Here is a 23,460-nt window from a genome sequence, read left to right as displayed (position 1 = left end):
ACTAGCAAAATGCTTTTCTTCCATTGAGAGAAAATCAAGACCCCAACCCATTTGTACATAAAAATCAGCTTGAATTTGTAATTATTTTATTATTTATTGTATTTATTTAACTACTGCTATATTCAAAAAATTAAAGCCCACTTTTGTTAAAATGCACTTTACTTCGTTTACAGTTGTTAAAATGTTTCACAGTTTTTATTGTTTTTTTTTTTTTTCATATTACCAGCTCATAATTTCATCCTACCTTTATGGTCCTGCTACACTTTGTTTTAATCCCGCACTACTAACTAACCTTGTGCCAAATTAAAGGATGTGAAGCTCTTGATAAATCAGTATTAAGCTACTTTCTTGCCACAGAGAAGATCAATTTTTTCTTAACTTAATGAACAGAACAGCTGAAAACTCTGACGATGCTCTTTCTTGCTCCATGATGCAAGTGGGGTATTTTTCAAAACTATGCATTAATCAGTGACTTATTGCTGTTTACAGCAGCATTAACTGTAGTTTCCATAAGAGAATTTCCTGTTAGACTCCTACATTTTGTAACCGAAAAACCCAACTACTCAGGTTGAAAACACTCTAGAGAAACCCATCGGATACTTGAACTGACATCCTGAAACATCAATGTTTGGTGTAGGAACAACTGATTTCAGGTTAGACAAGCACATTTTTTTCTTCATTGTATTAACTTTATACTGAATGTGAAATTGAGCCAATTAATCTTTTTTTTTTTCTGATACTGCACCATTTTCATAGAATGTTCTCATCCAGTCTGTAACAAAGCTGTAAATAAATATTTGTGTACTGGATTTAAAATGAACAAAGACCAGATATTTCCTTTCAGTGCTGCTATTTTATCTTGCAAAAATAAAATATTTATATAGAAACTTTATTTCTTGTTATGTGATTTGTTTATTACTCGAGAAACTGTTTTTTACTGACATTGTATGAAACCACCAAAATGAATTATTTTTTTTCTAAGGCAGAAAATATAGTAAATCATGGATCTACTACTATTTCTCTTCTTAAAATTTTATTCAGAATTTGTCATCTTTTTATGACATCTTCGCCATCATCTTAAAAACGTGTTTTTAAATGCAGACATAAAAAAGTGTTTTCTTTATTTTTGTCTATTTTCTTTTTCTAAGAAACTGCTTTTAATGGAATTTTAAAAGTAAATGGCACATTTAAGATTAACTGGATCAAAATGAGCTGGATATCGTGGTAATGTGTCTTTATGGACTTCAAATTACTGATTCTGTGCAACTTTTGTATAAAAAATAATATTACCGTATTTTCCGGACTATAAGTCGCACCGGAGTATAAGTCGCACCAGCCCAAAAATGCATTATAAAGTAGAAAAAAACACAGATAAGTCGCACTGGACTATAAGTCGCATTTTAACTTTCACAACCTTATATGACACAATCATTGAGCCGGTTCAGCTCGTGCTGGTTTGCGGTGCCTTCCGTCCGTGAAACCAGGGTTCGACTCCGGGCTGCTCCCTGTTCCCTTCTCTACCCCTGTGCCGGTTCCAAGCCCGGTTTGAGAAGGTTGCGTCAGGAAGGGCATCCGGCGTAAAAAAACATTGCCAAGTTTACCATGCGACTTGTTCGCTGTGGCGACCCCTGATGGGAGAAGCCGAAAGAGGAAGAGGATATGACACAATCATAGCAGACTGTTTATCTAATAATTTCACAGTAATTTTTTCTTATACTTATTTATTTATTCCTTTCATGAAGCATCATTGGCTAACTAATACTCTGTTTTCATCCTGTATTTGTAGAAACAGTTTTCACTTTTATTGCATTTCTGAATCTATGAAATCATTGGAAAATAGAATATTATGTTGTTAGCCTTCAAGATCTTACTGTAAAAAAAGTTTGCTGATTCTCTGAGTCACTTAACATACTCTTAACACTTAACATACCTCATACATCAAATTGACCCAGGAACATCATCTCTGTTCCTCACAAATGAACATAACAGGAGGGTTAACAATGTATTTATTTCAATTTATTTCTAATATAAGTCGCTGCGGAGTATAAGTCGCACCCCTTGCCAAACTATGAAAAAAAGTGCGACTTATAGTCCGGAAAATACGGTAATCTCACTTCTCTGTTTTGTAAGGGTAAAAATATGTTTCCTAATAAGATTCTCTTAACTGATTTTTTTCATTTGGTTCTAAAAATTACTGAACTATAACTGAATAACTGAATATAACTATAGTTGTTTTTGTGTTTTTTTGTTAACATGTATGGCAAATATTGTGACAATTTCACAACTGACAGACCAGAGACTCGGGTTAAAAAAAACATTTATCTGAGAGGTTTGCATAAAGATACATACGTGTTTTCTAGATTCTTTTTTTACATAGTATTTACATAGCATTATATATTTATTAAGATTTAAAAAAAAGAAAAGATTTCTTTCATGTCAAGCTGTTTAGATCTTTACCTTATTTATAGTTTTTGCAAAAACCTCTGAATTTATTCATTCATGACAGTGTAAACACAATACTGGAGTTCACACGAATCATTGTTTCCGCTGGAAAGAAACATTTTTTCCAGTTGGATTTTTGCACCAAAAACAATCCAGATTTTTGTTTGCAGAACCATTTGAATTAAGCATCAACCTATAATAAAAAGTTTTTCTTTGGTTTGTTCAGGCTCAGGTTTTTGTACTGGTGGGTCCTTTTACCAGACCCTGCTCTTTACGCATCACAGGTGCGTAGATGCTGCAGTCTCTGGCTTCACAAAATCCTGGCACGCCTGGAAGTCCCACCATTCCCTGCTGACCCACAGGACCGTGGAAGCCTCGGGGGCCACGGGAGCCCTCCATGCCATTCTTGGGTTCTGCCGGGTAACCCGGCAAACCTGAAAAAGTTTGTTTTTAAATATTCACAACAATTTGTCAGGAAAAAAAATCAGAAACATTTTACCATAAGAATAGTGTCAATTGAGAATTTTACAGCCTTAAAAGTAAGTGTATAAAAATTAGATCTATATTTAAAAAATTTGGTTTTGCTGTCACTAATAATTAAGGAATTGATGTGGAAAGTGTTCAAAGAATCAAACCTTGGAGTCCCTGCGGTCCGTCTGGTCCTGGTAGGCCTTTACCTGGATCTCCTGCATTGCCTTTGGGTCCCTTTGGACCTGTTGGAAGCAAAAAACAACAACAATACAGGTCACAACCCTAAAGCGCCATCAAGTACCAACACAAAACTAAATGTTCATGGATCCAGGTTAAGAGTTTTATTGGTATTCACTCTGTTTGGTTAAATTTGCAGAATTTAAAAGAAAAACCTATTTTTTACCTCTTGCACCTTGAGCCCCCGCCTGTCCTTCCAGCCCTCTCTCACCCTGAATGCCCCTGCTTCCCTTTGCTCCTGCTTTTCCTGCTTTTCCCTGAAAATTGGGCACAGAAGAGTATTGATTATTCCAATTGATTCACACAGTCTCCAAGTTTGTAGCATTAGTATAAGATAAGTGTGGTGTCAGTGTTTTCAACTTCCTTGTACACACCATTGTTAACTCAGGTTATTGTGTGATTCGTGCAACTCCGCCTTGATTTACAACATCATAATCTGAATCATTTAATAATTTTCAAGATAAGTTTTCACTAATATTGCTTTTTAAAGTGAAGAAAATCTTTATGACATGCTAAATTATGTTTAAATCTTAACATTTATTTATTAAAAAATAATATTGATGCATTATTATTGAACATAAAAAAACAAATTGAAATATGTGAGATTTTAGCAATATGCTAACTTCCATCCGCAGTCCTTTGGCAGGCAGATATTATAAAAGACAGAAAACATGTTATTGGAAGTAATTTTACATAAAATGAAACTAAATATAAAATTGAAGTAAGAGACATAACATACTATATAGTCAGTATATAGTAATAAGAAGTTCTGATTTCTGTTCTCTAACATTTGAGATTTCTGAAATTCCATTAATTCAGAATTTGATTTAGGTATGTTTTATAATGTACGGTTGGCTTATGAACCATAAAGAGCTGACAGATGTTTTCATGAATCTGGAGGAAACACTTACAGCTTTTCCTGGGGCTCCAAGAGGTCCCTGGGCTCCTGGCGGCCCAATTAGAGTTCTGTTGTTGATGGGACAGCCCTGAGAGCATTTGGCTCGGATTGACTGGGCATACTGGGAGATCTGGGCTGTAACCACTCCTCTGCAGAGCTGCAGAACCTGCTCATCGGTCAGACCGGGACCCTGCAGCATGCACAGGAACCTCATCTTAGCTTATCAGAAGACTTGAAGGTTATTTTAGGCACAAAATGAAAGAAAAACTTAAAAAATAGGAAAGAATATGCTTTACCTTTCATTTTTTCCCCTTAAACATTAAATATAGGAAAATTGTTTTAGCACATTTAACAAAAAGCATAATATTATTATAGGTTAAAAAGGAGCGTAAACTAAAGCATTAAAAAAGGGAATTTGTCAACTGTTGAGCTAACTTTAGAACTGCTGAGACTAAAAGATGTGTGTTGGTTTAAGATCAGTCCAAACATCAGCAGATGTTGCTCACGACTGGTCCTGGAGCTCCTTTTGGTCCAACTCGGCCTGTAACACCTGGATCGCCGATTGGACCTTGCTCTCCTCTGGACCCCGGAACTCCAGGTGGACCAACCGGGCCTGGGACGCCAGTACGTCCGAGCACTCCTTTTGGACCTCGCTGGGTAACAAGAGCAAACAGACGTCCAGAACTATTTCTGAGTATATTATTGCTGCACTTCAAAAGATTAATTACAAACCAAAGCGTAAAAATCTTTCTTCTTAGTTCACAATAAAACCCCATTAAGTTCAAATAATTCCCTTGAGTTATACTTTTTATAAATAAATAAAAATTCTATTAGTTAGAATTTCAGGTCTGCCTAATTTCAATGAAATATTGCTACTAATTGTTCAGATCTAAATTATTACATTCAGATTTTACATTTTTCTACATTTATCTATCAATTCATTGAACATTCAAGGTTCTCTTAGAATATATATTCCAATATACACGTAATATTTTTATATAATATTATACATGTAATTATACATAGTACAAAGTTGAAGTTTATGAATATATTTTTAGTGTAGCATGTGATACATTTTGATTTATAAAAACATGTAGGGACCTGCTTACTGTTCAGAAACCTCCCTAAATGTTCTTTTCACCATCTGTTCAGGGTGGGATGTATAGTGCATGCAAACCATTCCATCACCTGTCCTTTGTCTCCACGATCACCTGGACTGTTCTGATAGGTAAAAAAAGAAAAACGAACAAATGAAATGAGAGGTAACTTCCAGCAGATGTGCAAACAAAGTGGGTGGAAGAAGTATTCAACAAGAGTCAAAATTACCTTCTCTCCCTTTTCCCCTTTAATGCCCTTCTTTCCTGCCGCACCCTGTGAAAAAACAAAACAGGTGATGAAAGAGGAAGTTGAGAAAAATGAACGATAGGTGTGAGTCCACAAAGGGTTAACTAGGGGAATAAACTAGGAGGTGGAATACACACAACAGACCATAACAAATCCCTGTCTCTGTCTGTAACAATGAGCTTTTGAGACAATTACTATGAATCACTGTCATTGTAAACAAAACGAAACCACAGATGATCATAGGGTTTTTTGTACAAACTTGAAGCCACACACCGAGTTGAAGTTGAACTTTTATTAACAGCATTTCACAACATGAGTGGTACCTCATCTTTAGAGTTTTGTGGATTTGTAACTGAATTAAAACACACTATTAAAAGTACATTTTCTGTAGCAAAAGAATTCCAGCAGATAAACATTACTAACAAGCATGTAGTCATTTCCTAAATGCTTAAATCCTAATCAATTTGGTATAAGACTCTGAAATAAAATGAGATTTGAGGAAACTGAAAAAATCTTTTTGCTTTGAAATATGTCAATTGTGTTTTAAAACATTTTTTTAAAGTTCACACTGATTCACGGTTCAAATTAGTTTTTCTTCTTTCCGATTTTCAATGTGGGAATAGTCATATTCCAAAAGCTAGATGAGTTGCTTTTTTTAGAACTGTGTTTGCATTTTGCAGTTCACAAGCTCACCTTTTCTCCATCAGGCCCTGTCTCACCTTGTGCACCCTGGAGCAAAGAGAAAAAAAATTAAAATACAGTTCAGTTCGTAGGACTTCGATTGTGACAATAAAAATCACAGACAGTTTCACAGAAAGATAAACACAGATGGGAAAAAAATACATTTTTATTTTGCATTTCAGGATGTCATGACTGCAGTCTTCTTGTATGCTATAAATCAAAGTTGTGCTTTTTTTGTTATGCTGTCTTTCATATTAAATCTGATCTTGCGTGTCAAATAAATTCAGTCTAATTCGAGTCAAATATGAGCAATCACATTAAAAAGGGAAGCAAAAAGAAGAACCCCACATCAAAAATTCCTTTCTAAAATTACAAAAACAGAATGATCAAATTTTAAGATCAGTAAACTGTTGTATTTTCAGACAAATTATGCCCCATCACAAGCTAAAGCCATAAAGTACTTCCTTTCATTAAAAATAGTTTATAATTGAACTTTTTTTGCTAATTTGCTAACGCGGATTTTCAGAAATGACTCGTATATGCAGTACAATTTGACTAAATAATTTGTTTTGTGTAGTCTGTTGTTGTCTTTACAAACCGTCTGGCCCTGAAGACCCTTTACTCCCTGTTTTCCTGGCACCCCAGCATCTCCAGGCTCTCCTTGAGGTCCCTGTTGCAGAAAAAGATATGGTCATATTTAAACTGTCAGTGTGTCGACTGACACTGAACAACTTAAAAAAAAAAACTACGTTACTGTGTTTTTGAATTTATTTACTCTTTATATCTAGAATATATACAAGAATATGAAGTGGTACGACTGAAAACATAGAACTGCTTGTAGCGCATGCAGACTGAATGGACTGCATCAAAACAACTGGTTAACATACTGAGCCTCTGCTGCATGATGATAATGATATTTATTTTGGAAATGTACTTTAAAAGGAAATAATAGGACAAAAAATAAATCTCAGAAAAGGGACTGAGTAGAAGTAAAAGCCTTTAACCCTTGTGCTATCCTAGGCACTTTAACATTGGAAGTTGGGTCATCTAGACCCACTAGACAGTGCGCTGAACCTTTTCTTCAATGATTTGTGATCTTCACTGGTGTCCATGGATTACATGTAATCTTTCCACCTTTATCCACCTTTGTCATGGTAGGGAGAACACGTCAAAGTAAGGGTGGGGTCATCTAAGATAGCACAAGGGTTAAATTCTCACCTCCATGAACTAAACCAAATGGGTTACACCCTCAATCTATTACTGTCCTGTTCCTTCTCTAAATTTAAGCTGGTTCTGTCCCACAGCCTTCCTCCACATATGGATACACAACATCATTTTTTGCTTGTGTGTGCCTTGTGTGCAATAAAATAAGACACTAAACTAAAACTTAACTCTGGTCCTATCAGCAGTCCAAAATATCCTACATTTACTCTTTATCTCTGCTACAATAATATTTATTCAAATGTGATATTTTCTCCTCTATCGATTCAGAAAACTGTTTTTTGGTGTTGTCCCTCTGCAGCTGCTGTGCAGTTGTTGAAGTGTTTGAAAGTGTCTTTTATGATGGTGACTCTGTTACGATTTCACAATAATTTTGCTCTTAACTTCCTTGTGAGGTAAGATCCTAGTTACTTGTCTCGCCTCCTTGAAAACACTAAAAAAGACAATGTATTCCCTCCAGACCTGAAAGCATGCAACATATCAAATGGCATTATGTTTGTTTCCCTATAACTCAAATAAGTTTGCCGGTCTGAATCCAGGATTAAATTATTATTTAATTATTAAAATGCAATGATTATCAGAAAGAAAGAGTTTGCAGCAAACCCATCGGGTTGAAATTTAAAAGAAGTTGCGTGACCGGATGAGAGGAGGAAGCCGAGTTTCTCTGTTGTAAATAAGCAGCTATCTTTTAAAAGATGGCATTTAAAAACAACAACACTGCCATTGACTTCCCCATATCATGACAGTGAATAGTTCTCCTTTTCTATGAGTTGTAATCATGGGTGTTTGTATTTTTCTATCAGGGAAATTCCCTCACAAGGTCAGCCTGGTATCTGGTTACGACCACAAAGTAAAAACAATCCCAACATGCTGCTGCTAAGCATACGAGCATGGGGGAACTGCTAATGGTCACATGTTTGGGGGAATTTCTTCCCGTTCTAGATTTATAGTAAATTCTGCAAAAACACACAGAAAATTCTCTTCTAACATTAGGACTCTTTTCTGCAGAATTCTGTGTGATAACGCTTAGTTTGGAGGGGGCACTCCATCTCTGTTACTGCAATATTTGTTCCTGTTCGGGTTTTATCCTGAGTTCATCAGGTTTCCAGAGCCAGTTTTTTGGGTTTGGGTTTTTATTAGTGATTGATTTTTTGCTTAAAATGCAGCAAAAGTCAACATTTCTTCCTAATTCAGTTTACTCTCACATTATCTTAGTAGTTTTATTTAATGGTTCTAAAAAACTTGCACACATACAAAAACAATTTTTCAAACTTTCCACGAGGGTGACATTTATTTTTGCACTCGTGAGTACTATTTAAAAAGCAGAAGTAACTCCTAAATCTGTCACAGAGTAGTTTTTGTTCTCTTCATCAGAAATGAGAAACAAATCGGACTCTCACTTCCCTGACTGGACCGTGACTTCTCTCACAATGTCAGAGTGTCTTGGCATTGCCCCAGTGGACCAGAGAAACCGACAACAAAGACACTTTTGATGGGAGACACACTTGTCTTTAATAACAGTGACTCACTCCAATCACATTTTGATCGATTGTAAAAACATTCCCAGTGGTCTTTTAATTATGATTATGCTGTTTTTAACCAAGATTTTTTTTTGTAAATCTGTCATTTTCTAGGACCTAATTATAATTAGGGCATAACTGGCTTATAGTGCGAAGCATGCCCACCTCCACTTCCTATCACCCCTCTGTTTACATGCTTTCCCACAAGCTTACAGCCCCTCACACCCCCCATCAGCAGTGCCACAAAAACGACGAGGAATATTGTCGCAGCGAGATCAGACGAGGAAAACAAAGGCGTAAATAAATCTAGTCGTCTACAGTGTGGGCAAAAAAGTATTTAGTCAGCCACCAATTGTGTGAGTTCTCCCTCTTAAAAAGACAAGACAGGCCTGTAATTTGCATTATAGGTATCCCTCAACTAGGACAGAGAAAATGAGAAAAAAAATCCAGACAATAACAGTGTCTGATTTTTAAACAAATTAATCTGTAAAATATGGTGGAAAATAGGTATTTGGTCCATAACAAAAGTTCAACTCAATACTTTTTTAGATCCCCTTTGTTGGCAATGACAACAGCCAAACATTCGCTGCAAGTCTTCAGGCTTTCACAAACTTTTGCTGGTATTTTGGCCCATTCCCCCATGCAGATCTCCTCTAGAGCAGTGATGTTTTGGGGCTGTCACTAGACAACACATACTTTCAACACCCCTCAAAGATTTTCTATGGGGTTGAGATCTGGAGATGGGTTAGGCCAATCCAGGACCTTGAAATGCTTTTTACGAAGCCACTCCTTCAATACCCAGACAGTGTGTTTGGGGTTGTTGTCATGCTGAAAGACCCAGCCAGATTTCATCTTCAATGCCCTTGCTGATGGAAGGAGGTGTTTACTCAAAATCTGCTGATACAGTATTCTTTCATTCACATGGATCAGTCATCCTGGTCCCTTTGCTGAAAAACAGCCCCAAACATAATTGTAGGAGCTAAAGGCCTAGAAACTATTTAACTAAGTTCTAGCTCCTTTGATACACTGAGATGTGCGACGCCAGAGTTGATTGACGCGCCAAGCGGGCTGTCGTTTCCTTATACGACGAAGAAAAATGAGTCTTTTACTCCGATCAACTTTGCATTACTTTGTTTCTTTTATTAATTTACACTACTGAACGGATTGGACTACTCTTTTGCTTCATTTCCACCACAAGCGGTCAAAAACCATTTCTCCATCTGGCTCATGCACACCTGTGTGTGGTCAGATCATCAACCAATTTATAATTGACAGCAAAACATGAAAACAGCGACACCCACAGGACATGTTTCTCCATATGGCTCCTACAATAATGTTTCCACCCCCATGCTTTACAGTTGGAAAGGTGTTCTTTGGATGCAACTCAGCATTCTTTCACCTCCAAACACAATGAGTAGAGTTCTGACAAAAAAGCTATATTTTTGTTTCTTCTGGACATTCTTCCAATCATCTTCTGGATCATCCAAATGCTCTCTAGTAAATCTTAGACAGGCCTGCCCATGTACTGGCTTTAGCAGGGGGACACATCTGGCACTGCAGGCTTTGAGTCTCTGGTGGGGTAGTGTGTTACTAATGGAAGCCTTTGTTGCTTTGGTCCCAGCTCTCTACAGGACATTCACTAGGTCCCTCGTGTGGTTCTGGGAATTTTGCTCACCATTCTTGTGATTATTTTAACCCCACGGGGTGAGATCTTGCAGTAAGCCCCAGGTCAAGGGATATTATAAGTGGTCGTGTACGTCTTCCATTTTCTAATCATTGCTCCCATTGTGGATTTCTACACACCAAGCTGCTAACCTACTGCAGATTCCGTCTTCTCAGCCTGATGCAGGTCAACAATTTGGTTTCTGGTGTCCTTAGACAGCTCTTTGGTCTTGGCCATAGTGGAGTTTGGAGTGTGACTCTTTGAGGTTGTGGACAGGTGTCTTTTCTATGGATAACCAGTTCAAACAGGTGCCATTAATACAGATAACGAGTGGAGGACAGAGGATCCTCTGACAGAAGACGTTATAGATCTGTGAGAGCCAGAAATCTTGCTTGTTTGTAGGTGCCCAAATACTTACTTTCCACCATGATTTACAAAAAAAATTCTTTAAAAAAACAGACAACAGGCCTCTCTGATCTTTTTGGGTGGGAGAACTTGCACAATACTTTTTTGTTTGTGGATGCATTAGAATGGAACGGAGCAGGAAGCTTGTGGCCCACCAATCGTAACTTCTACATCAAAACTACAATCTTTGTCAAACAGCCTTTTTTTCTCTGCTCCTGAATCACAATGATTTGGATAAAGAAATACTTGTAAATCCAAGTTTAAACTTTATTTTCTTTATGTTTGTACTCCATCATGAGAAAAATGCCATGTTAAAAAACAATTTTCATCAGAGTGGGTCTTTAAGGGGGAAGTAAAGACATGGCTTTGTGTTGAGTTTGTAAATTTTTATTAAAACCACTCATTAAATGAATGGCTTTTAGCAGCTGAATAAATTCAGTTCCAACCAGTTAACAATTGTGAAAAGCTGTTCTGCACTTGTGAAGGTTAATGTATTTTTTTTATGCTTTGCATACATGAACAGGGGGAGAACATGCTTACTCTACACAGGAAGGTCCCAGCTGGGATTTGTACCAGAACCTTCTTGCCTCATATGAGTCACTGAATACTATTCACTTTAGTTGTCTGCTCACTCACCACTCTACCCACTCGACCACGAGGCCCTTTGGTGCCAGGATCGCCTTTACTGCCCTGTAAATAAGAAAAAGTGGTGAACAATTTTTATGCTGCAAAAGACTTCAAATACAGCTTTAAAACAAGCATGTCTGACTGAAACATGGATCATTTTAAATGTAATATTTAGAATGAATGCCCATAAATGCATTCTGCTTAAAACAAGTTCTAACATGATTCAGGATAAGGGACAGGATTGCTGCTCAAAACCAGTAAAAAAAAAATCTTTGGCTTAGTAAAAACAAAAAAGGACATTGTTATTGGAGTTTATCCCACCATCTTAATTTCTAAAGAGATCCGGGTGACTCATAGAAAAGTCATGGCAGAAAACAATAAGCAAAAGGAAACAGGAACTTGAAAACATCTAGAATTTCCCAGAGAGGGCTCTGCTGTGACTTTCAATTCACAGACTCAAAGGGATTTCTGTTTAAATGCTTAAGCAATTGCTGAAACAAAAATAACAAACATTTGAAAGAGACTTAGGGAATTTTAAACAGAAGAGAAATGAAGGAGTCAGAAAAAGCACATTTAAACGTCATTACCTTGACACCAAATGGACCGGGCTCCCCCATGAACCCTGTGACTCCTGTTGGCCCCTGAAGAGGACAACGGTGTAAACAGGCAGAAACACACACACAAAAACAAAAGATAATATATTTGATTTAAGTTGGATCTTCTGACATCTTCTCCAGGTTCCCCGTCGCTGCCTGGAAGACCACCATGACCTTTGGAACCCTGAAATAAAAACCGGGGAGAAAAAGGTATTACGTTTTTGTTTTCTTTTTGTTTTTTTGCGAGGCAGGTATTTATTAAATGATACAACTGAGTAAAATGTAAAATCATAGTAAAAAAATATTCTATTTTGAGTTCAAGGTGATGCTAAATTAAGTGAAGTCCTAGAGCTATGTTGCAAATTAGCCACAAAGTACATGAAAGTTTTGATAAAGCATTTTTGGACGTGTGTAGCAGCATTCAATGAAAACCAGTTTTTCAAAGGAGCAACCAAAGGTGAATTATTTGTAGAATAACGTTGTGTATACATTTTAATAGGAAAAAGTTAAAGAGAAACTAAGACACACAGTCATGAAAAAACGTTTCTGTTTTTATTAGATTGGTTCTTTTTGTGTAGCTTTATGTACCAATTAGTGGATTTTACTGAACAGTTCCTGATTGCAGGTTTTCCTCATTGCATTGCATATTGCTGTACACAAGAAGACAGGTCATGGCTGTGGAGTGTTGGGGAAATTTCCTGGCAGATACCAAAGCCTGTTTGTCAAGGCTCCGCTTGAAGGTACTTTCAGTTTCACTTTTCACTATGACCCACAAAGCAGCCATTCAAACACTGTTCTCACTGTCTTTTTATAGAACACAACTCCATCCATCTGGGTTGCTGGGTTGCTGGAACCTATCCCAGCTACTGTCGGGTGAAGACAGGGTACACCGTGAACGAGCCACCAGTCTGTTGCAGGACAGACACACACTCACATGCACACCTAGGGGCTATTTACAGACGCCAATCAACCTGTGAAGCAGGTTGTTGGGATGTTTTTGGACTGTGAAGGGAAGCCAGAGCGCTGGGAGAAAACCCACACATGCAGGAAGAGAACATGTAAATTCTACACAAAAAGGGCCCAGCTGGGATTTTCGAACCAGGGCCTTCTTGTGAGGTGAGAGCGCCAACCACTCAGAACAAGCTCGCGCTAAATAAAGCAAAACTATATGCAATAGAATATATACCTAATAAATACATGTAATAAAACAGAAAAAAAGGGTTTGCAAAACTGTATTTCTGTTGCTTGAACAGATAATAATGACCACTCTGTGCTTACATTTACAGTTTACTGTGGAAAATTCTACAGTAAACCTCTTCCAAGTAAGTGTGGAAACTCAAATATGGACACAAACTCACAACCTTTTTATTTTTGATACACTAACAAACAGTCATACTAATCTACATGGAGTTGCATTGTAATTCATGGCTAATTTAGGAATGTAAAAGTCAAAAAATGACTTCTTTTTCTTTTCTTTTTTCATCCAGAAACTGTTTAGTTTCACTTCTCATGATAATGTCTAGTTAAAGATCAGCTCTACCAAGCGTACTTTAGATGCTTACCCAGCAAACCACAGCGAAACGACTACACTGAACTTCCCCAGATTCCACATTACAGATCAACTTTGCACTTTCATCTAAATTTCACAGGAATTTCATGACAAAGATAAGGCGAAATACTTTTGTTGAGTTGCTAGAGGACTACTTCAGCTGTAAAGGAAACTTATAAATATAAAGTTACTCTCAGATAACTGACAGAACTGGAGCTTTAAAAAAGGCGCTCTCTGAAAATATTATTTTAAAGTCACCTTGATGGGGTCTGGTATGGGACAGGATGATCAAAAAGACGTTAACGTGGTTTTGGGTTAAAGTAAAGTGTGTAATTAAAAAATAAAAGCTAAACTGATTTTTAGATCTGTGCCCTTTGCTTTGCTGAAAACAATAAAAATACCATTATGAAATGTTTTTATCTGTTCAGGGTTATCTATATTTGGATTCAAGTTAAGAGCAGGAAAGAGCATAGTCTGTTGTGATTACTTTTTGTTTTTATCAATTACCCCAAAGCTTAATTTAAGCTGCTGGTTTCCCTTTGATCATTTTCCAATCTTCTTGTCATCATTGCCTTCAACATGTATTGTTTTGGTGTTTTGGGCTTTGTTATATAATATTTTAGTACATTTTTCCTCCTCTGGGTTTATTTCATTAAAGATTTTTGCCAGAAAGCCTGACTTCCTGCAGCACCAAACTTCTATTTCTGACACCTAACTTGTTAAACCAAACGATTTAAAGACGAGAAATTGAATATGTCACACAGCTGAAGCATGATCAAAACTTTTGAAAAGATAAAATGATTTCAGTAGCTCCTAATTTTTTTTAAATTTTAATCAGCAATTGTGAAAAGCATTCATATGAAGATATGAGAAATTTCTCGCATGGGTCATTATGAACGCAGATGTAAGACCGGTCTGCCAAAAAGCTGACACAATCTTCTCGGTACTCCAAGGGTCTTTCAGCAGTGGCTTTCTTGGGCCGGCATGAGAGGATGGTGCCCTTTGGTCTGCTTTGTTTTCAGTCATGTCTTCTTGGTTCTTGTCAGGTTTCAGTTTTTGATTTTTTTCCCCTTGTTAAGTTATTGATTTTGCCACACTTTTTGTCTGTCTTTTTTTGTTTCTGGATTTTTTCTTGTTTAAATTTATTTATTAAAACCTAAGTTCCTGCCATCAAACCTGGGCTCCTGCAATATTGGGTTTTACTCCAGTAATGAGCAGTTTTACTGTTACAAAGAGAACAGCTCATCTGCTTAATATTGTATTTTCTCCATTTCCCACAGATTGGCCCAAAGTAAACAAGTAATTTTTAGATTCTAGTCTAAATTATGGATTGTTGCAACATGCCAAATAACTATAATCTACCGATAAACCTAATCATCTCATTTCTCTGTGTTGCTTTTGAAAAGTTAGATATGATTAAATCAGGCTTATATATATGGTAGATTGGGCATTAATAAATAACATTTTACTGATTTATTTAGCCTATAACCTGTGATTTTTTTTGTTTTTTTTTTAAATGAAACTTTTCTTTGTTGGGCTTATTTTGCACAAGGGGGCAAAACTAAAAAAAAGTCCAAACGAGTTTTTTTCTGAAATTGCATCATGGGGGAACTAAAAGCTCAATTCAAAAGTGATATGCTGGTAAAGCATGATACTTCTTAGAACTATACTGTCTCTCCAACCCTGAAGGCTGTAAAATGAGGGTCACAGAAACATTTTAATGGGAGTTTGTACCTTGGGTCCACTTGGTCCAATCCCCCCTGGCTGTCCTGGATAACCCTGGGGGCAACACAGGGAAATAACTTACAAAGTTTTTACAGAATATTAAACAATGAGAAGAACAATTGAAGCTTTTAGTCATTTTTTAATAAAGAGAATCAAAACATGTTGAAACTCTAAAGAGAAGTCTTAGCAGCACAGTTGGAGCAAAACCAGCATGAGGAAGTCTGGGGCCAGCACGTACAACGTCACATGCTTATTCCATCATGTGTGGTAATGGAAATCACAAAAAGCAGAAAAGGAACAAGTTATTTTTGCATAAAACTGAGATCATATTGTTTAATGGAACAAACAAAGTGACGTATAAAAAAAATACTTTCACTTCATTTTTTTACTTGTGGAAATAGAATCAACCCTCTGGTGCGTAGCAGTCACGACAGTGGACAGCTAAATAAAGCACTATCTCCTCAATGCAGTGGTTTCTGTGGCAGAACTGTACAAGTCAGTAAACTCGTCTCTGCTGCCACAGACCATTGACTTCTATTCAGCGGTTAGTTGGTGTAACTGCAAGTAAATTTACTTTTAATCCTGGATCGATAATAAACAGTCCAGACCCCATAAAATAAAATAAAAGAAGCCACCATGACTACCGCTTGCATGTCCTATCAATTCTTCTATGCTGAAAAAAAGTCTCACTAGTGCAAACATTAAAAAAAAAAGCATAAAATATGTAAAAAAACTGGAATAAACTATGTGTCCAATGAAATAGAAGAAATATGATTGATCGTCATTTGATGTCACATCGTGGGTCGCCCAGTATAGTACAAAAACCATGGAGTTGCTTCACTGTATCTTGAGGTCTACTGGATTGGACATTTTTGTAACTTTCAGGAAAATAACCATATTTGGAAGGGAAAAAAATCTAAACACTTTTATCATGTCCTGAGAAGAATAAAAACTCTTTAGACAAAAAATCTTGACCAAAGCTTTCATAATGTATACATCAGAGGGTTAATATTTCCTAATGGCCCAAGAACAATTAGATTTTTTTAAAATCGACTTGAGATTTTTGGAGAAAAAGTAAAGTTTTTTAAAAGTTGCTTCAACGACTTACAGAGTATCCTCTTTCTCCATTGTCTCCTGGAAAGCCTGGTGCTCCTATCTGACCCTAAGGGAAAAGACAGGAAGGTTACAGGGAGGTGACGTGTGCTGGTTGGCAAGAGAGTGCAATAAAAACCCTTGAAAATCTCTTGAGCCCTGAGCTCTAGTTTGATATGCTTTTTCTTCATTTATTTTGTAGTCACAGGGCCCCAGGTAATCAGAATTAACTAGAGTGAAACTTAAACCCACAATGTGATGTCCTCATATGTGGACGCCTGGTCTCATGAGGTTAAAAAATGTTAACAAAAAAATTCAACATGAGAAATCCATTAAAATCCCAACTTAAAGAAAATGTGAATGTGAAATAATACCAAATAGCATTTTACCTTCAGTCCATCTTTTCCCTGAAGACCCTGTTTACCTTGTTCACCACGAGACCCCTGCAAAAATATTACAAACACTTTATGCACATTCAGTGCACTTTTAATATTCTGATTAACTAGAATTTTGTTTTTTTACCTTGATACCTTTACCTCCCCTGGGTCCTGCAGGTCCTGGATCACCAATGGAACCCTAAAAAGGACAATAAATAATGTATGATTAAAATTTGAATTAATAAATATCAGCCTTTTCTAAACACATCTAATAAACCTTTTTTTTTCCGGGGGTATCATAATTGAATAAAAATGTATATTTAAATTGAACCAGATGTGATAAACAGATTTGTAAATATTGAAAAAATGTGGTGGTGTACTTGATTCCAACCAATACATTTATTTTGATTTTATTTAATGCTTTTATAATGTATTGATTATAATAGTGAGGTGAGGAACTTCAGCTGGTGAAAGTGAATTTGAAGCCATGCAGTAACTGAAGCAGCTGTTGTTTTGTAAAAAATCCCCACCCACATCCTCATACACCACCTGTTTGATGATAACATGACGGCCAGCAGGGTGGCATGTGGTGGAAGGAAGCATGGGGAGTTTTTCAACTGTGCATAAACACAATTATGACCTTACAGGTGCTTTTCATGCAGTTCTTTTGGACCCACATAATTTTCAAATGCAAATATAAATGATTATTTATGATTATGCAAAACAGAAAAGCCTACACAATCAATTAAGCATTTTTAGCATTTGTAGCATATTTAGCTTAAAATGCAATTTGCTTTTTTTATTTATTTACAATTTTATTTTTATTTATTTTTTAATATCTGAATTGTAATTTTCCATATTAAATTTTGAATAGCAATATGCATTTTCAAATTGCATGATCAAACTGTAAATTGAATTGTCAGTTAAGAAATACATTTTACTTTGAATCACGGCTGAAAAAAACGTTGATTGGTCATCATAACATTTCATTTTTTTTAATATCAGCTCCCCGACAGCTAAAATTTAAAAAAGTAGGGAAAAAGTCATTTTATTTTTTAAGATTGAAAAAGTTTTGTTTTAGTTCTTCCTGGAAAAAATGGGGTTTCCCCTCAAGGCAGAGGCAGACTCATGCTCTAGCCTAATAAAACGTGGGTACTGTGTTGTTAAATTCAGGATTGAGACAGTTTGTTGTAAAATGCACTGTGTAAAGTCAGTGTGAAGCTTGTGTTACTTATTTCTGAATTAATCATTTTTACTAGTTTGTGTTAATTTATTTGTTTGTTAAAAGGAAATCACACTTCTATAATACTAACTACTTCGAACAGTCATGGTGTATCATACCATACTATGCATTTGATACTGAATATTAGTATAGGAAGGGAATTGGTGATAGTTATGTATTTAAAATTAAACATTTTTCATTTGTAAAATTGTGTAAAATAACTTTAAGTAGAAATTTTCCAGCACTGTCAGACAGATAGGAAGCTGTTTTCTTACAGTCTCACCAGGAGCGCCGACTCCGCCGCGGGGTCCCTGTATGCCGATGTCGCCCTGCAGACAGAGAGGGTAGATCAAAACAATGCAACACATTTTGGTGTGAAATCAGAAAAAAAACTAAACTATTAATAAATACTGTAAAAATTATCTGGAAAATAGACCAATATGACAAAGTCCTGCTGCTTATAACTGTTTGGATTCATTCTCAGATAAATACAATAAAACAAATGATAATAATAATTTGTAGAAATGTGTGTATTAAATCAAAAATGTGTTTTAATTTTGATAAATAAGATGTGAAATTTGACCAAAACTAAACAGCAGTTTGCTTGTTTCTGTAAATGTGAACTTTTTGTAAAATGTACCTTCAGACCGAGCTCTCCACTCTCGCCTGGGTCGCCCTGCAGTCCAGGTTCTCCCTGCAGGAAGAATCCATCCAAATCAAAAGGCATTTACAAAAAGTCAAAGCAGGTAATCATTCAGAGAGCATTGTTTGACGTAATGCTTGATGCTGACATGAAGCTTTGGAATGTCAGATCTGCTGGTGAACTCACCATCCCTCCAGAGAAACCAGAAGCTCCTTCTTCTCCTTCAGGTCCAGCATCCCCCTGCAAATTAATTCTGAAATCTTTTTAAAACCGAAAATTAAAGCCAATACAACTTCTCTTCTTTCACGTTTGTGAAGATGTTCCTCTTAGAGGTTCCCTTATATATTTATCAGATTTAATCAAACCAGCTGTGCATGCATTCGCTCTCTTTTCCATTAAATTTGTACATTTATGTGCTTTGGGCTAATTGAGACAATTTTCTGTGTAACATAAACTAATGAAAGTCATCATAATTGTTACTTTTACTGTCTCACTTTCATTAGAATTTACTTACCACTGGTCCAGTGTCTCCTCTTTTTCCCATGACCCCTTTGGTTCCCTTATAACCCTAAACACAACATAAAATTGAATTAAAAAACCCATAGAAATGATTTCAGACACGCTCTTGTTCTTTCATGATAATGAGCCCGCAGGACAGGCTTCTTCACCTCTCTGCCTTGAATTCCAGGCCGACCAGTTTGCCCTTGAACACCTCTTGATCCCTAAATAGACAACAGATAAATATCAAATTTAGGAAATTATGATTTAGAAAGAAAAATCCTGTTTCTGCCACTAAATAACCAAAATTTTAGAACGAAAAACATTAATATTTCTTCGTGTCCTTTTATATTAAAAGGTAAAGTGTTGTATTTTGGTTTGCATGCTAACTTGAGAATCCAGTGGGTTTAATACAGAGAGCATCAACTCAAACTCTTTAAGGAGTTTTTAACATCATTTACTTTAAAAACTAAGAACTGCATACATTTGCAGATGACATCAGTCTTACAAAAATGCAACTTCCTGTAAGCAGTCCTTTAAGTAAAAAGAGACAAATTCTCAAACAGACATATTTTATAAACTCCTAATTAAATTAAATGACCTAACTATCATGACTTTATACCTTTGGTCCCGCAAAACCAGCAAATCCGGGCCCCCCAGGTTCACAGTCACACTCTGTGGGGCCCTCCTCCCCGAGCGCAGCATCGCCTCCAGACTCCTCTAAGGAGTCGGTGTCCGGGCCTGCAGGACGGTACGGCACCTGAACAAGGACAATAACGTTCAGCGAGGGTCAGAGAAATTCATTTGAGTCACTCCAGAAACATTTAAAGTCAAAGTTTGTTTGTCTTGTACCGGTGAACACAACAGTAATGTTTAACATTTGATTTATTGACATGATCAAAAATAAGCTGGTTTGCAGACTCGTTTGTATGACCTCATGAAATGATGCTGCCTGACCAGGACAGAATCATACGACACTCTGGAGAATTCAAGGGGTCAAATTTGGCTGCTATTTTATCTTTTCACATTTAAAAAAAATTGTTTTCATTTTTTTCAAAATTTATTTTATTTTTATTTTTTTGGCTGCATTTAATTTCTACGCGAAATGAATAAATAAAAATAGCTCAAGAAGTTTAAAAGTCCAGAAGAAAGTAGTTCTTGAGTTCTCCAGGGTTCAGATCCTTTCACTTAACAAGACATTTTTCTTTGAAAATGTCCACATTTTTTATTAATTACATTTGGTGATGGAGTAAATGCTGTTGTATCAGATGTATGCTTTTTATTAAACGCATCTCAATTGTTTTTCCGTAAACCCTCTTGTTGTCTCTGCTAAGAACCTGGACCGAGCTCCCTACCTGCATGGTCTCAGTGTCCTCCTTGGCGTAGTGGGACTCGGTGGTGGAGGCGATTGGAAAGACCTCCTCTGTGATCATGGTGACTCTGGTGCGGTCGTAGTCCTCCTCTGGTGACTGGCTGTAGTGGTCGACGGCAGGAGATTCTTCATAGATGTTCTCAGCTGCAGAAACACAGGCAACATGAGAAAACTTCAACTCAAAATAAATCTGTTAGTTAAGATTTATAATTCCTCCTTTAAATATGAAAATTGACAAGTTTTTAATTAAAAAATTTGGGACAAAGTTAAAGGGAGAAAAAAGCCCTCCATCAATCGATCATGTGATTAAAGGAGAAAAAAGGTGATTGAAGATTTTTATATTTCAACACTGACAGGACACTTTGAAAATTCAATTTTGGACATTTTGATTTGCTTCATTGTCATCATAAGAAATTCAAAACAGGAGCAAAGAAGCAAACATCTCAAATATACATACATGTATCTGTTGTGTCTTCGTGAATGAATGATTTGATTTGCTTTAAACCGGTTTTGTCCACCTTAGTTAAAATGAAAGAGGAGCATTTGAATTTTAAGAACTTTATTGTACCTGACGGGTATCCCGAGTACTCGTCCTGGCAGAGAGAAGAGACCACACACAGCAGGAACACAAGGAGGTTCCACACCTGCAGCAAACAGCCTTAATTTAATCCACAAGATTGTGTGAAAGTGAAAAAAGACAAAGATAAAGCAGTCAGATGGGGAGTTTGAAAAAAAAACAGCTCTGGCGAATGTTTTCAAAAATTCTTTCTGTAGAGTTGTTAAAAGAAAAGCTCATTTTAAAATGTTTGCTAAAAAAATAGTCCATTTATAAACTATTTTCTAGAACAAATGTATCTTTTAGTAAGCGCAAAAATCAAGATATGTAATGTTTGAAAAACAAAGAGAACTTGTGCATTTAATGTTTTTTTTTTTTGTGGAAACAAATCTATGACGGGAAAACATCAATAACAACATCAACAACAACAACAAGTATTATTTTTAGAGCTTAAAAAAAACAGGTTTAACATCTTGAAAAATGGAGACAAAGAAAAAAGGGTGTGTTTATTGAAAATTAGAAAATATAGTTTTAGTTCAGCAAGTATTCTAAAACGCTCTTAACTTTGGACCATAAATGCATCTTCTAAGATGTTTAGGCGTTCATTTTCCCAAAGAACTAAAGTTAAAACTGTGTTTGTGTGCTTTTCCAGTTCCTTTTTTTTCTACTGTCTGCGCTGACTTTGAATTTATTTTGGATTACATCTTTGAGCCTGAACAAGCTGTAATGACATAGTACTAGACAAACATGCATATTCTCATTCACAGCAACAAAACTCATCATAGCTGACATAAATGCATTTGGAATGTCAGAATAAACCCAGATTTTTCTAAAAAGAAATGAAAAAATATAAGAATATTGCACCTTTTTGCTTTTAAAAAGCTACCTTAATCTACTGAAATGAAGAGTAGGCATCAACCACTTCCACTGATGAACCCTCTGACCTTAGTGCAGAATGTCAACCCATCAAGAGCATCAAAAATGCTGCTGAAGCTCTGAAGAGCCCCGATGATGATGGTGGTGGTGTTTGGGTGAGAAGTCAAAAGACTGAGGTTTCTTTGTCAGGGTAGAACCGCACAGCCCTTCTCAAACTCGTTCCACATTCCTGAAGCTGCGGTGCGAGCCCGAACACCAACCCAGCAAAAAGCTCCAGGGTTCAGCGGACAGCTGACACCAGGTCAACGGCCTGATGGTTGAGGAGGACCAAACCTCAGCAGTAACCACCATTTCCCAGCATCAAGGTGACAATGAACTTAAACACCTTGGAGAACATAAAGGGTTGAGTTGTGGGGGCAGAACACTTTGAACTTCTTTTTTAGAGTTTATTTGATACTTTTGAGTTTTAGAAACATTGAGTTCCATAAAGCAGTAAAAAAATCAAATAACTGATAATGTTAAACTGACAGACTTGTTGAGAATTCTCGGTTTTTCAGCTTTTTCTGAATTATCTCAGAAAATGAATTTACTTTTTCAAATCACTGTCAGTCTAATACCTGGAAACACTGGAGGAGCTGCCTACTGACCCTCCCACTTTAATTAATTTATTTTGTGTTTTTTAACAATCGTGCTATTAAGTTATGCATTTTCAACTATTTAAATCTTTTCTGTACTATACTATACCATACTTTACTATACTATACTACACTATACTATACTTTAACTATTGTATTTTTTCTGAGCCACAGAATGCTGTTTTGTAATGAAAGAAAATGATACAAATGAACAAGAAGAAATTATCTTACAGTTAAAAAAATGACTCGATTGGTTTGAAAAAGCAGTTAAAAAGAATCTTTATTACGTGCAAAATTAAAGAAGCTTGTAATGTTTGAAAAAAAGCAGAATGGATGCGTTTGATGGTTTATTTTGGTGGAAAAATGTATGAAGGGAAAACTCAAAAGCATTATGAACATTTCATAGACTTTAAAGAGCTTGAAACAGTGCACACAAAAATGAGCTGTTTTTGTTTAAAAAAATCTTTAAAAAATAATTTTAGATTAGTAAACAAAAGTTCTCAAGATTCTAAAAATTGTGGCAGACAAAAAGTACTCAGATTAAAAGACTTTAACTCCATCTTTTACGTTTTCCATCTATTTTAAACCATTTCCATGAAATAAAATGGATTTTTTTTGTCCCCCTCTTACCTTGGGACTGGAGGCTCCCATGATGCTGCAGTCTTCTCTGATCAGATCCTGATCAGGAGGCTTGAAAAACACAGATCAGGACTCGCTCGGGCTGATTTAACTGTCTGGCTCACAGCATCTTGACTGCAATGGTTCCTCTTCCTGTCCTCCTTCCCAGGATCCCTCAGATTCCCCGGCTCT

The 23,460-nt window shown here is 36.3% G+C and overlaps 2 protein-coding genes across 4 annotated transcripts in view; one reads left to right on the top strand and one right to left on the bottom strand.

Moving 5' to 3' along the window:
• LOC144984488 (uncharacterized) overlaps positions 1–20,784 on the top strand; it is a 26,149-nt gene extending 5,365 nt beyond the window's left edge. Inside the window, exons 5-10 of one of the 3 annotated variants that reach the window (XR_013648218.1) lie at positions 12,247–12,315; positions 12,770–12,845; positions 12,920–13,221; positions 13,392–13,427; positions 18,717–18,816; positions 20,546–20,784. The gene's annotated coding sequence lies outside the window, so the exon portion shown is untranslated. Of the gene's footprint in view, positions 1–12,246; positions 12,316–12,730; positions 12,846–12,919; positions 13,305–13,391; positions 13,428–18,716; positions 18,817–20,545 lie in introns of those variants that run through there. The other 2 variants (XR_013648217.1, XR_013648219.1) reach the window with 2 other exon arrangements.
• zgc:113232 (uncharacterized) lies at positions 2,306–23,460 on the bottom strand. Its single transcript, XM_078933034.1, has 25 exons — positions 23,281–23,460; positions 21,152–21,227; positions 20,567–20,727; positions 19,834–19,971; positions 19,382–19,435; positions 19,228–19,281; positions 18,900–18,953; positions 18,711–18,764; positions 18,346–18,399; positions 16,994–17,047; positions 16,861–16,914; positions 16,488–16,541; positions 15,389–15,433; positions 12,236–12,289; positions 12,097–12,150; positions 11,519–11,572; positions 6,672–6,743; positions 6,086–6,121; positions 5,375–5,419; positions 5,237–5,269; positions 4,555–4,701; positions 4,062–4,238; positions 3,317–3,407; positions 3,078–3,155; positions 2,306–2,876 (listed from the first exon to the last, which is right to left on the bottom strand). Exons 1-25 carry the CDS (start codon positions 23,299–23,301, stop codon positions 2,671–2,673), a joined length of 1,920 nt encoding a protein of 639 aa, XP_078789160.1. The 5' UTR covers positions 23,302–23,460; the 3' UTR covers positions 2,306–2,670.

Source organism: Oryzias latipes, chromosome 16 (assembly GCF_053564925.1).
Source record: "Oryzias latipes strain Hd-rR chromosome 16, Olatipes_Hd-rR_3.1".
Taxonomy (NCBI): Eukaryota; Metazoa; Chordata; class Actinopteri; order Beloniformes; family Adrianichthyidae; genus Oryzias; species Oryzias latipes.
The sequence above is the reverse complement of the archived record's forward strand: the minus strand, read 5'-3'. Positions and strand labels throughout refer to the sequence as shown.